Consider the following 12,959-nt stretch of genomic DNA (forward strand, 5'->3'; position numbering starts at 1 on the left):
TTCTCTCCACCTCTCCACGGTCTCTAAATTATCAGACTGCTTGTCCGACATCCAGTTTTGGATGAGCAGAAATTTTCTCCTATTGAATATTGGGAAGACCGAAGCCATTGTTTCCAGTCCCCACCACAAACTCCATTCCCTAGCCACTGACTCCATCCCTCTCCGCAACTCCTGTCACAGGCTGAATCAGACTGCTTGCAACCTTGGTGTCATATTTGACCCTGAAATGAGTTTGCGACCACATATCCGCAGCATAACTAACACCACCTATTTCCACCTTCATAACCGCCCATCTCCGCCATTGCCTCAGCTCATCTGTTGCTGAAGCCCTCATCCGTGCCTTTGTTACCTCTATTCCAATGTACTCCTGGCTGGCCTCCCACATTCTACCCTACAGAAACTAGAGGTGATCCAAATCTCGGCTACCTGTGTCTTCACTCGCACCAAGTTCTGCTCACCCATCATCCCTGTGCTCGCTGGCCTACATTGGCTTCCTGTTAAGCAACGCCTCGATTTCAAAATTCTCATCCTTATTTTCAAATCACTCCTTGGCCTTGCCCCTCCCTATCTCTGCAATCTCCTCCAGCCCTACAACCCTCCGAGATGTCTGCACTCCTCTAATTCTGCCCTTCTGAGCATCCCTGATTATAATCGTTCAACTATTGGTGGCCGTGCCTTCTGTTGCCTAGGCCCCAAGTTCTGGAACTCCCTGCCTGAACTTCTTCACCTCTCTACCTCTCTTTCCTCCTTCAAGACGCTCCTTAAAACATTCCGCTTTGTCACCTGTGCTAATTTCTACTTATGCGGCTGCTTCCTTGGGCAGAGAATTCCACAGATTCACAACCCTCTGGGAGAAGAAAGTCCTTCTCAACTCGGTTTTAAATTGACTCCCCCGTATTTTGAGGCTGTGCCCCCTAGTTCTAGTCTCCCCAACCAGTGGAAACAACCTCTCTGCCTCCATCTTGTCTATCCCTTTCATTATTTTAAATGTTTCTATAAGATCACCCCTCATCCTTCTGAACTCCAACGAGTAAAGACCCAGTCTATTCAATCTATCATCATAAGGTAGCCCCCTCATCTCTGGAATCAGCCTAGTGAATCGTCTCTGTACCCCCTCCAAGGCTAGTAAGGTGACCAAAACTGCACGCAGTACTCCAGGTGCGGCCTCACCAATACCCTGTACAGTTGCAGCAGGACCTCCCTGCTTTTGTACTCCATCCCTCTCGCAATGAAGGCCAACATTCCATTCACCTTCCTGATTACCTGCTGCACCTGCAAACTAACTTTTTGGGATTCATGCACAAGGACCCCCAGGTCCCTCTGCACTGCAGCATGTTGTAATTTCTCCCCATTCAAATAATATTCCCTTTTACTGTTTTTTTTTTCCAAGGTGGATGACCTCACATTTTCCAACATTGTATTCCATCTGCCAAACCTTAGCCCATTCGCTTAACCTATCTAAATCTCTTTGCAGCCTCTCTGTGTCCTCTACACAACCCACTTTCTCACTAATCTTTGTGTCATCTGCAAATTTTGTTACACTACACTCTGTCCCCTCTTCCAGGTCATCTGTGTATATTGTAAACAGTTGTGGTCCCAGCACCGATCCCTGCGGCACACCTCTAACCACCGATTTCCAACCCGAAAAGGACCCATTTATCCCGACTCTCTGCTTTCTGTTAGCCAGCCAATTCTCTATCCATGCTAATACATTTCCTCTGACTCCACGTACCTTTATCTTCTGCAGTAACCTTTTGTGTGGCACCTTATCGAATGCCTTTTGGAAATCTAAATACACCACATCCATCGGTACACCTCTATCCACCATGCTCGTTATATCTTCAAAGAATTCCAGTAACTTAGTTAAACATGATTTCCCCTTCATGAATCCATGTTGCGTCTGCTTGATTGCACTGTTCCTATCTAGATGTCCCGCTATTTCTTCCTTAATGATAGCTTCAAGCATTTTCCCCACTACAGATGTTAAACTAACCGGCCTATAGTTACCTGCCTTTTGTCTACCCCCTTTTTAAAACAGCGGCGTTACATTAGCTGCTTTTCAATCTGCTGGTACCTCCTCAGAGTCCAGAGAATTTTGGTAGATTATAACGAATGCATCTGCTATAACTTCTGCCATCTCTTTTAATACCCTGGGATGTATTTCATCAGGACCAGGGGACTTGTCTACCTTGAGTCCCATTAGCCTGTCCAGCACTACCTTCCTAGTGATAGTGATTGTCTCAAGGAGAAGCTAAAATATCATAAACAAACTTTAAAAAAAATTACTATTTCAAAACCATGTCATAGTTAAATCAAATTAATAGAAAACTTGACGTTCCACAAATATAAAATTAGCATTTCAGGGCAAGAATAGTTATTCAGCAGACAATATGCCATTAAAAACCCAGTTATACCTCTTTCTACAAGGTTGAACTTTTTCAGGAGGGGGGGCGGAGGTTTGGCGGTTAACAGCGATATTCCAGCATAATAGAGGAAGGTTTCGTCCTTCAGTGTGATTTCAATTGGTTGCCATGTCTGAGAAGTTCCACAGCTTCTGGATTTCCGCACAACTCGGCTGCCCGTGTCCTAACTCGCACCAAGTCCTGTTCACCCATTACCCCTGTGCTCGCTGATCTACATTGGCTCCCAGTTAAGCAACACCTCGATTTCAAAATTCTCATCCTTGTTTTCAAATTGCTCCATGGCGTTGCCCCTCCCTATCTCTGTCGTCTCCTCCAACCCCACGACCCTGAGATTTCTGCATTCCTCTAATTCTGGCCTCTTGAGCATCCTTGATTATAATCACTCAACCATTGATGGCGGTGCCTTCAGCTGCCTGGGCCCCAAATACTGGAACTCCCTCCCGAAACCTCCTCGCCTCTCTACCTCTCTTTCTTCTTTAAGACGCTCCTTAAAACCTACTTCTTTGACCAAAATTTTGATCATCTGCCCTAATTTCTTCTTTTGTGGCGGTCTCAAATTTTTGTTTTATAACACTCCTGTGAAGTGCCTTTAAATAGGTTGTTGTTAATGAAGTCAATTTCACATGAAGAACTGCAATTCCCAGAGGTCTTTGCATCGAGTTTAATGGAGTGTGCCAATACTTCCTGATTCAGTATTGTATTACCGAAGCACCAGGAAGTACCTACCTGTGTGTAGATCACCAGTAGTAGGTACTTTCACAGAACGTCTTTTAGTATGCGTCACTTTATGGTTAAGCTGAAAGAGGGCAGTTATCAAACAGAAACGAGATCTTTCCCTATTATTACTGGGAGCTGACTGTTTAAGTACAGCAGCAAGATCACGAGTGAGATAAGGGCTACGGCACTTGCTGAATTTATATTTAGAATAACTTTATACAACTTTTTGAAATTCTTCTGGAATTAGCAGTTTGAAATCTGCATCTCCAGTAAGTGTTGCACTTTATTTTTTTGTGTGTTTGGGAAGGCGTTCGATCGAGGTGATCTTTTGAAAGCTGACTGGACCTTTTTTTTTTACTTTCGAGGAGTTGCCTCTCTCCTGGCCGGGCGGTGGGTGCAGGCGGCTGCTGGTACTCTGGGCATTCAGCGACAGCAACGCTGCCAGAGCTGGAAGCAAGGTGCGCTGCACTGACTTGCTGCAATGGCAGAGTGCATGCAGCTCACGCCGTTAAACATCAACAGCCTGAAGGAGCCCACGCTCAACAAAATAAGTGATCTGCTGGACAAGACCGACAACTGCGGATGGAGGAAACTGGCGGAAATCGTGGGAGCTGACAAGCGTTTCAGATTCAGGTACGGTGTTTTTAAAAAAAAAAGTATTGGACTTTGTTTTATAATCTACTAACTTCCCACAAGAATATTTTTTTTTAAATTGGCCCCTTTTATTTGCTCTTCCACTGAAGTTGACTCATATTGGGGTACAATTTCATGGACACTCCTCTGATGTCTTACCCAAGCAGCCATTACTTAGTGCATGAACGTGAGTGCTCCAAGGCGAATCAACTGCGATGGGCATCACAGCCTCTTTCTGACTTCATAAGTGCAATTTACAGAAGGTGTTAATGGATAGTGACCAGGAGCAAGAACCCTGAGTGATTTTCCCCCACCCGGCCTATAAGGCACCACATAATAGACGAATGAATGTGGAGTCAGGGAACAAGTAGCAGAATAAATAACTAGTTGGCTTCAAGACAGAAAGCATGTAGGGGCATGACATTGGATGATCTGAGTAATGAGATGTGCATTTTAAATTAAAAAAGGGATACAGTAAACTCTGGTTTACCCAGATACGAATGTAACGGAAAACCCACCGTAATGGAATTTAAAATATTGCGAGATTCGGCAACTAAAGAAAATGGGATGATCACTGGCTACATAACAAATACAAGCAGCAATGAACATTATTACTTGCTTTAAGCTGTGCAAACTATACATTGTACTTACATTCTTAATGAATCATGATTAGCCACCCAGCACTCCATGGGGCGATCTTCCGTCTTTCATGTTCCATTTTCTGTCCTGGAGGGGCAGCAATGACGGCGGTGAGGTCTCCTTGGCAGGCGGTCAGCCTCCAGTGCCCCGCGGGGGTCTCCGGGGGCCGGTTTTGCGGTGACGCTGAACAGTACCACCCGGAACAGCTGCACCAGTGTGCAATGTCCCTGGTTGCCACACCGGCCCGCTTTTTGAGTCCCGCCCGACCCGTACGCCCCGCAGTGACCGCCTGTAAATACGGGTGGTCCAATCTATATCGACTGCAGAGAGGTAAGTAATGCCGTCCTAAGGTAAACGTGATTGTTTTTTCTCTTAATTATTTTTGTGATATATGTAAACTCTCCCTACAGAAAATTCGTTTACCCAGAGTTGCCGAATCCCCAAACAATCCAGGTAAACGAGAGTTTACTGTATATTAAATAAACTAATCAAACTCAAAAAGGATGAAAAAAAAACCCTGAATTGAATCCACACATTTTAAAAGAATCTAGGGACGAGATAGCAGAGGCATTACCTCACATATTTAATCATTCGTTCGAAAAAAGGTGTAGTGCCACTGACGGATAGCCAATGTAATACCTATATTTAAGAAGGGAGATAGAACATGTCCAGGGAATTAAAGACCAGTCAGCTTAACATCAGTGGTAGGAAAAATAAGGGAATTCCTACTAAAAGAGAGAATAGAAGAACATCTAGAAATGAAAAGTATAATAATTATTAGTCAGCATGGATTTCAAAAGGGAAAATCTTCCTTGACCAACCTTATTGAATTTTTGAAGAGGTAACAGAGAGAGTAGACAATGGTAATGCAGTAGATGCAATTGATCTGGATTTTCAAAAGACATTTGATAAGGTACCTCATAATAGACTAATGAATAAGGTCAGAGAATGTGGAGTCAGGGGACGAGTTGCAGAATGGATCGCTAGCTGGCTTCAAGACAGAAAGCAGAGAGTGGGAGTAAAGAGTAGCTATTCACAGTGGCAGAAGGTGGGTTGTGGCATGGCAAAAGGATCAGTGCTGAGACCACTGCAGTTCACAATTTACATTAACGATTTAGACTTTGGAATCAAAAACACAATTTCTAAATTTGCAGTTGATACTAAATTGGGGGAGAAGGGGATAGTCAAGATTGAGGAGGACTGCAACAAATTACAAGACATTAATAAACTTAAAGAATGGGCATGTAATTGGCAAATAAATGTGAGGTATTACATTTTGGTAAGAAAAATAGGGATGCCACGTATTACTTGGAACATATGAATCTAAGTGGGGTAGAAGAGCAAAGGGATCTCAGAGTACAAACACACAAATCACTGAAAGTAGTGACAACAGGTTAACAAAACCATAATAAAGCAAACCAAGCATGGATTTATTTCTAGAGGGATTGAATAGAAAAGTAGAGAAGTTATGGTAAACTTGTATCGAACTTTGGTTAGACCACAGTTGGAATACTCGTACAGTTCTTTTCGCCATGTTATTAAAAAGGAGATAGAGGCACTGAAGAGGTTGCAAAAAAGATTTACAAGAATGATACCAGAAATGCGAGGGTATATCTATCGGGAAAGGATGAACAGGCTCTTAAAAATAAAGGCTGAGGGGTGACCTAATAGAGGTCTTTAAAATTATGAAATGGTTTGATCGAGTAGATACAGAGTAGATATTTCCACTTATGGGGAAGAGCAAAACTAGAGGCCATCAATACAAGATAGTCATCAAGGAATTCAGAAGGACCTTCTTTACCCAGAGAGTGGTGAGAATGTGGAACTGGCTACCACAGGGAGTGGTTGAAACGAATAGTATAGATGCATTCAAGGGGAGGCTCGATAAGCATATGAGGGAGAAGGGAACAGAGAGTTATGCTGATAGTTAGATAAGGAAAGACAAGAGGAGGTTTGGGTGGAGCATAAACGCTGGCATGGACTGGTTGGGCCAAATGGCCTGTTTCTGTACTGTATATCCTATGTAAGCCTAGAGGTTATTTGTGTTGTCTCCAAAGCCACTCCAGTAAAACGTTAATAGTTGTAGCAAAAGGGGAAGTGGTGTGGTGTGCGTTCATGCTTTGGTGATCATGTAAGCACACATGTCATGGTGAGTTGTGTTGCTCGCCAAGGTACTTGTGACAGACTTCTGGTATCTGCTGTCCATCTAATGATGATTCAAACATGTGCTTGTCTAATGACCAACTATTCTTGGTGGGTAAGATAAGGGGGCATCTGTGGGGTTAAGTTGGCTATAAGATGATGTGCCTTTCTTGGAACCAATTAAATCTGTTGTGGTAGATTTCGTATTCTGATACCTGAGCCAGACAGGTGTGTGGTAGCCCACCTTGGTCTCTAATGGAACTGCAGACCTGACACTGACACTCTGACTCTTCCCATGATTCCAGATAAAACTGCTCTAAAGGGTAGGATGGTCCTAATTGGATGGGCAGTGGGAAGCTGGGTGGTTTTGATTGGTTAAGCTCCAGCAGTCGCTCTGCACATTCTTGGAGATCCCTAAGTCATGGCTCTGCAAATCTGCTCCTAAACTCTCAAGATTTAGATAAGCAGGATGTGGACCAGTGGAGAGGAAGTGTGAACTCCGTATTGGGAAAAATGAAACGCTACAGGCATAAATTTCTCTGTTTGCTTTGGAGATTTTTCTTCATGGTGATGGGTGTCTGCTCATGTCAGGCAATTGGTTAACCAGCAAGAAAAACTTAGCAAAGACTGGAAATGGAATCTGGGCTATTCATGGTCCATATGGCTCAGTCCAACACTATTATGCTGATCTACAGTACATGCTGAAAGATGTAATTTCTCCTCCCAGCTACCTGGGTTTCCCATTAGTTTCTTCTCTTTTTCTTCTTCTTAGGCGGTCCCTCGTATCGAGGATGACTTGCTTCCACATGAAAAAGGGATGAGTTCACAGGTGTTTCAATGAAGGACCTGATATTCCAGGTCCCGAACTACATATTGAAAGGTGGAAGATGCCTGTGCATGGATTTTTTTCATGTGTGGCGGCTGTTGCACACCAGCCACCACACGGGCTTGACAGAGCTAGGTCTTGGTCCAGTGGCAAGGATTACCCAAGACGACCAGCTCTACTGCACGGATCTAGTGTACACACATATCGCAGTGTGGGCTGGCCCGTGCTGCCTCTGGGCCCTTGCCTCTTCTGGGCCCCGAACTAAGTTAGTTTGGGCTGATAGCAGCCTAATCCGACTGTTCTTTTTGTTAGGAATTCCCCCTTTGTAGAATCTCTGTAGGTTGGAACCCACCCAATTGCCTGTCTCAATGTTTGTGTATTGCAATGACTGATGCTATTCCCCTGTTGAGAGGCAACATGACAGAGTCAAAAGTTGTGTGAGATGCAGATCGAGCAGGAGTTGATTGGAAAGGCTGCAAAACCAAGATCATGAAAAAGCTGATGGTGTATTGTGGAATGGAGAAAGGCAGACAAGTACCATGAAGAGAGGGAAAAAAGATAAAGGGTCAGAGAGTAGAGCAGGCTAATTGTAAAAGCTGGTCAATAAAGTAAAAGACTGAGATGAGAAAATAGAAGAACAATTTGAGGAGCAAAGACAAAAAGGAAACTAAGAATTCAGATTGAAGAAGGAGAATACATAAAAGAGAAAACAGGATGATGTCTAGCCTCTAAGATTACAGAAGACGAACTTGAGAAAAATGCAGTGGAAAATTTTTTTTGCAACAGTGAAAAAGTAGAAACTTGGCCGAAATTGCCCCCCTCCATAAGCTCCATTACTGGTTCCAAGAGGCGGGAATGGAGTGGAAAGGCCTTGCCCTGGGCCAAAAGCGGTGGGAACAGGTTTCCGCTCTGCCCGTGTTCCCGCCGCATCGGGCACACGCCGACCCCTTACCGGCCGGCGGCAATCACCTTTCTGCCCGTCGTGCAATATTGCCTCGCGGGAGCGCCACCGGTCGGTGCCCCTGACAGCTTTTTCCATCGGTACCTTTTCTGTGGCTGGGCGGCACGGCCACCCATAAAAGGGAGGTCGCGCTGCCGGCGACTCCGTTTTATATTTTTTGTTGTCGGCTGACTGCCAGGTCAGGCCAACAGTTATGCTCACGAGTTTGGCGGGCCGCCAACAGGGGTTGCCATGACGCTGGCCCGACCAAAACTCTCCCTGGAGGCCTGTGTTTGCCACTAAAATGGTTGAAGAGTTCGCAGTGGCCCTCACCTTTAACTGAAGGGGAGAGACGTTGTGACGCATCAGTGCGACGCGGCACGCTGACGACTTGGAGCGACGGCCACTCCGACTTGCCCACACTTCGGTCCTGCTCATGGCGGACACTCCGACCCGCCCGCACTTCCACCCCTCTCCCGACACGAACGCCGCTCCGACTGGAAACAAAAACCAAAGTGCTGAAAATCGCTGGAATGTCCGCCCCATGCATTAGGGCGGACAGAGCAGTTAAAAAAACGGTAGGTGCGCCCCGTTCCAGGCGAAGGGCAGTTTTGACCCAATGCCAGGATAACCAAACTAAAATTGGAAACGAGAGCAAATTTGAGATTCTAAAGCTTAAACAAATAAAAATGGTGGTAGTTGATACTACAGTATAGCACAAAATTACTCCTTATTTTGTGTAAATTAGCACACGAATTGGCAATTTTATGTGGGCAGACCATTATGATAGCTAGAGTGTAAAATGGAAAAATTTCCGCTGGTGCAGTAGAGGCTATTTTCCTGAGGCTGAGATTAAGGTTCAGAGTGGAGGAAGTTTTGTGCTACATGGAACTGTGAGAAAGCTGATTTGGAATGCTGATTAAGTGTAGGCGGGGGAGTGGCAAGAAGGATTTGCTCTGTTATTTTAACCGAATCATTAATGTATTCTTTATAATGTATTTACAATTTTGCTACAAATATTGAACTAAAGAAATATTTTCCCAGAATAATAAAAGTTAATAAAATAACATTCACCAAATACCTGAATGCAGCAAATTACTGAAAATAAACAAAAATAAAAGAAAAATGGAGTTTAAGAACGATGAATGTATACTAAAATCTGGTACTTGAACTCGTTTATGATTGAATTACTTCATTGAAAGTATTTGTTCAGTAATTAATTTTTTTGCCAAAAAGTTCTAATCAGAACTTAGTTAAGGTATTTAGTAATAAAGGTGAAGGAAAATCTAAGGTAAATACTTTTTGTTCAAAGTGCTCTCCCATTTTATGTTCAAAAGTTTTATTTCATACTTTTAAATATATATGATAAATTTTCTCACCTCCACAGAGACACATCTGTGTCAAAGTTAATGGTAATAAATGAGAAGAGGCACCAGAACTTGATTTACAAGAGGTTTGGGATAAGATAGCAAAGGCATTAACTATAATTTTCCAAAAATCTTTGGAAATGGGAATACTGTAGTGCTAAAGGACTTGAAGGTGCAAATGTTACCCCTCTGTTCAAGAAAGGGAAAAAGGATAAGCTAAGAAATTATAGGCCTTTTAGTCTTGTCCCTATTGTGGGTAAAGCCCAGAGAGTCAATAATATGGAATGACATTGGTAACTATTTAGAAAGACATGGTTGATCAGTAATTGACAGCATGGATTTGCAAAGAGAATTTAGGTAATTGGCAAAAGAATCAGAGGCGAGATGGGGAGAATTTGTGGATAGACTGGAGAAGCTGGGATTGTTCTCTTTAGAGCAACAAAGGGGCGTAGAAACAAGATTATCTACGAGAACAACAGGGGAAGTTAGAAGGAAAGATTTCTGCTCCGAGGTTTTGAATGCTTTATAAGAAGAAAACTTTGAGATAGAACCTGTAACATCATTTAATATTTGAAACCACAAAATATAAAAGGGTATATGTAAAGGCAGGGAAGTTATGATTCAGCATCAAAACCGGCACAATGGGATGAATGACCCCCCCCCCCCCCCCACTCTGTGCTGTCAATCCTATGATTCCATGTCTGGTGCCCTTGCTGTTAGACCATTCGCAGCATTACTCATCATCATCATAGGCGGTCCCTCATATTGAGGATGACTTACTTCCACACCAAAAAGAGATGAGTTCACAGGTGTTTCAATGATGGACCTAAGTTAAGGTCCCGAACTAACTGGAAGGTGACCCCAAAAGATCCCACAAACATTTTTAAATAGCCACCCCCACCATGCACTAAAGTTCTAAACCTTCTCCAATCACTACAAATCCAAACACCCACAAACGAGTAATTTGTGTCTCCATATGCTAAAAATCCATCCTGCATATTTAAAGAAAGTCAACTATCTCCATGACAAATCAAAGTCCTATCTACTTGGTCTATTATTGCAGGTGGATGTTAAAATTGTCTGCATTCAAAGTAGAGATGGGAGTTTTCCTGCCATCCTGGCCACCATTTATCCCCCCTACCAACACAACCAAAAACCCATTAAGTGGTAATTCATCTGATTCTCTGTTTATGGGATCTTATTGTGTGCAAATTGGCTGGCATGTGTGAAAAGAAAAAGAAAGAAAGACTTGGATTTATATAGCGCCTTTCACGACCACCGGACGTCTCAAAGTGCTTTACAGCCATTGAAGTAATGTAGGAAATGCGGCAGCTAATTTGCACACAAGCAAGCACCTACAAACAGCAATGTGATAATGACCAGATAATCTGTTTTTTTGTTATTTGGATTGAGAGATAAATATTAGCCAGGGCACCAGGGATAACGCCCCTGCTCTTTTTCGAAATAGTGCCATGGGATCTTTTATGTCCACCTGAGAGAACAGACGGTTTAATATCTCATCCGAAAGATGGTGTGGATGAAATTGACTAAAAGGTTGGGCACCTACCTTTTTTTTTCTCCACCCCAATTTATGGGGCGGGGATTCGAGCGATATTCAGCTCTTCAACTTTTTTTCTGGTCAGGGCGGGGTGGAAGTGCCCTTGGATCGGGTCGGCCGTCACTCCGAGTGGCGCTGATGATATCGGCGAGTCGTTAATGAAGTCAACGTGACATGGATGTGTCACGTCACACTGACGTGTCACAACGTCCCTCCTCTTCAGTTAAAGGGGATGGCCGCTGTGAACTCTGCATTGAATTTAGTTTGGCCCGCTGGGCCATTAGTGAGGGTTTTGGCTGGGCCAGCGGCCCAGCACCCAAGAGAGGGTGCGGGGCTGCCTGTTGGCGGTCTGGCTGAACCCATGGCCACCATTGTTGGGCCGACCTCTGAGTCGGACGACAAGTAAAATAAAATGGCATCCGCGCCCTCCCCTTTAAGGGTGGACGCGCGCCTAGGTGCACACAGCCTCCCGCAGGGTAAATCTATTGGGGGCGCCGAGCGAAGGCCAATCCGCTCCCGCAGGGCATTTTCACGCAGGGCTCAGAAAGGGGTCGTCGCTGGTTGGAAGGGGGTCGGTGCGTGCCCGATGAGCAACAGCACAGGCGGTGTGCAAACCTGTTCCCGCTGCTCCTGGCCCAGGGGCAATTTCGGATGGGTCGACCCATCCGTCTGCCCCTGGTCGGTGAGGCCTATCCGTTCCATTACCGCCTCTTAGAGGTGGTGATGGGCCTTAAGGAGGAGAGCAATTTCGGCCCCAGCACTTCTGAGAGCACAGCACTCTTTCAGCACGGCACTGGAGTGTCAGCCTAGATTTTAGTGTGCTCAAGCCTCTGGAGTGGGACTTGAATCCATAATCTTCTGACTCGGAGGCTAGAGTGCTACCCACTGAGCCACAGCTGAAACTGTGGCCTACAAACAACAGTAAGAGCCACTATTTTAAGTTATGAGACCAATCTTATTTTTCCATTCTGTGGCTAGATCAGATAAATAAAGATATATTGCTTTTAATTTTATGGAGATAGTTTTGCACTTTTCACAGTAACAGGAATTTGGCAATAAAATATTCAGATATGAAATACAAACAGTGCAGTCTGCATGCCTCAAGACCACAGCTGAGGTGTATGAGCACAGATTACTTTGTAAGTTATAACTCACTTATGGAGTGAGCTGCATGTTCCAATGTTCCTCATTATATATTGTTCATACAGAAATGACAAACCTGTAAGCCAAATATACATGCCCAAATTGTGTCTTAACTGATGTGAAGTGTTCACTGCGTAGCTAATTTTATAAAACTGATTATGTTTCTTTTCTATGGTTACAGAATATTCTGGTAAGTAGGATTTATGATATTTCAGATAATTAAAGGTCCCAGGATGTAATTGTTTGTTTGATGCTCAAATTACACCTGACTAAATACTGGAAAGTCCCCAGTGGAAAGTTCTTACTTCAATATGTGATATGGGAAAGTCAGTCATCAGTCATAGGTGGTCTCTTGAAATGAGGATGACTTGCTTCCACGCCTAAAACGGTGTTTCAATGAAGGACCCGAACTACATCCTCAAGGGTGGAAGATGCCTGTGCGTGGATTTTTTTAACGTGTGATGGCCGTTGCACGCCAGCCACCACATTGGCTTGACAGAGCTAGGTCTTGGTCCAGTGGCAAGGATTACCCAAGTACCTTTGGACCGAAAGTACCTCCAAAAACAAGTCA

At 44.1% G+C, this 12,959-nt stretch overlaps 1 protein-coding gene across 4 annotated transcripts in view; it reads left to right on the forward strand.

Moving 5' to 3' along the window:
* The window catches only part of LOC139239187 (mucosa-associated lymphoid tissue lymphoma translocation protein 1-like), a 237,785-nt gene that overhangs the window by 72,631 nt on the left and 152,195 nt on the right, over window positions 1-12,959 (forward strand). For 3 of the 4 annotated variants that reach the window (XM_070867826.1, XM_070867851.1, XM_070867835.1), the window contains one exon: window positions 3,506-3,773. In XM_070867826.1, coding sequence (XP_070723927.1) covers window positions 3,622-3,773 — 152 coding nt within the window. In that variant the 5' untranslated portion in view covers window positions 3,506-3,621. Of the gene's footprint in view, window positions 1-3,140; window positions 3,410-3,505; window positions 3,774-12,959 lie in introns of those variants that run through there. The other variant, XM_070867841.1, reaches the window with a different exon arrangement.

This window comes from Pristiophorus japonicus, chromosome 2 (assembly GCF_044704955.1).
Source record: "Pristiophorus japonicus isolate sPriJap1 chromosome 2, sPriJap1.hap1, whole genome shotgun sequence".
NCBI classification, from domain to species: domain Eukaryota; kingdom Metazoa; phylum Chordata; class Chondrichthyes; family Pristiophoridae; genus Pristiophorus; species Pristiophorus japonicus.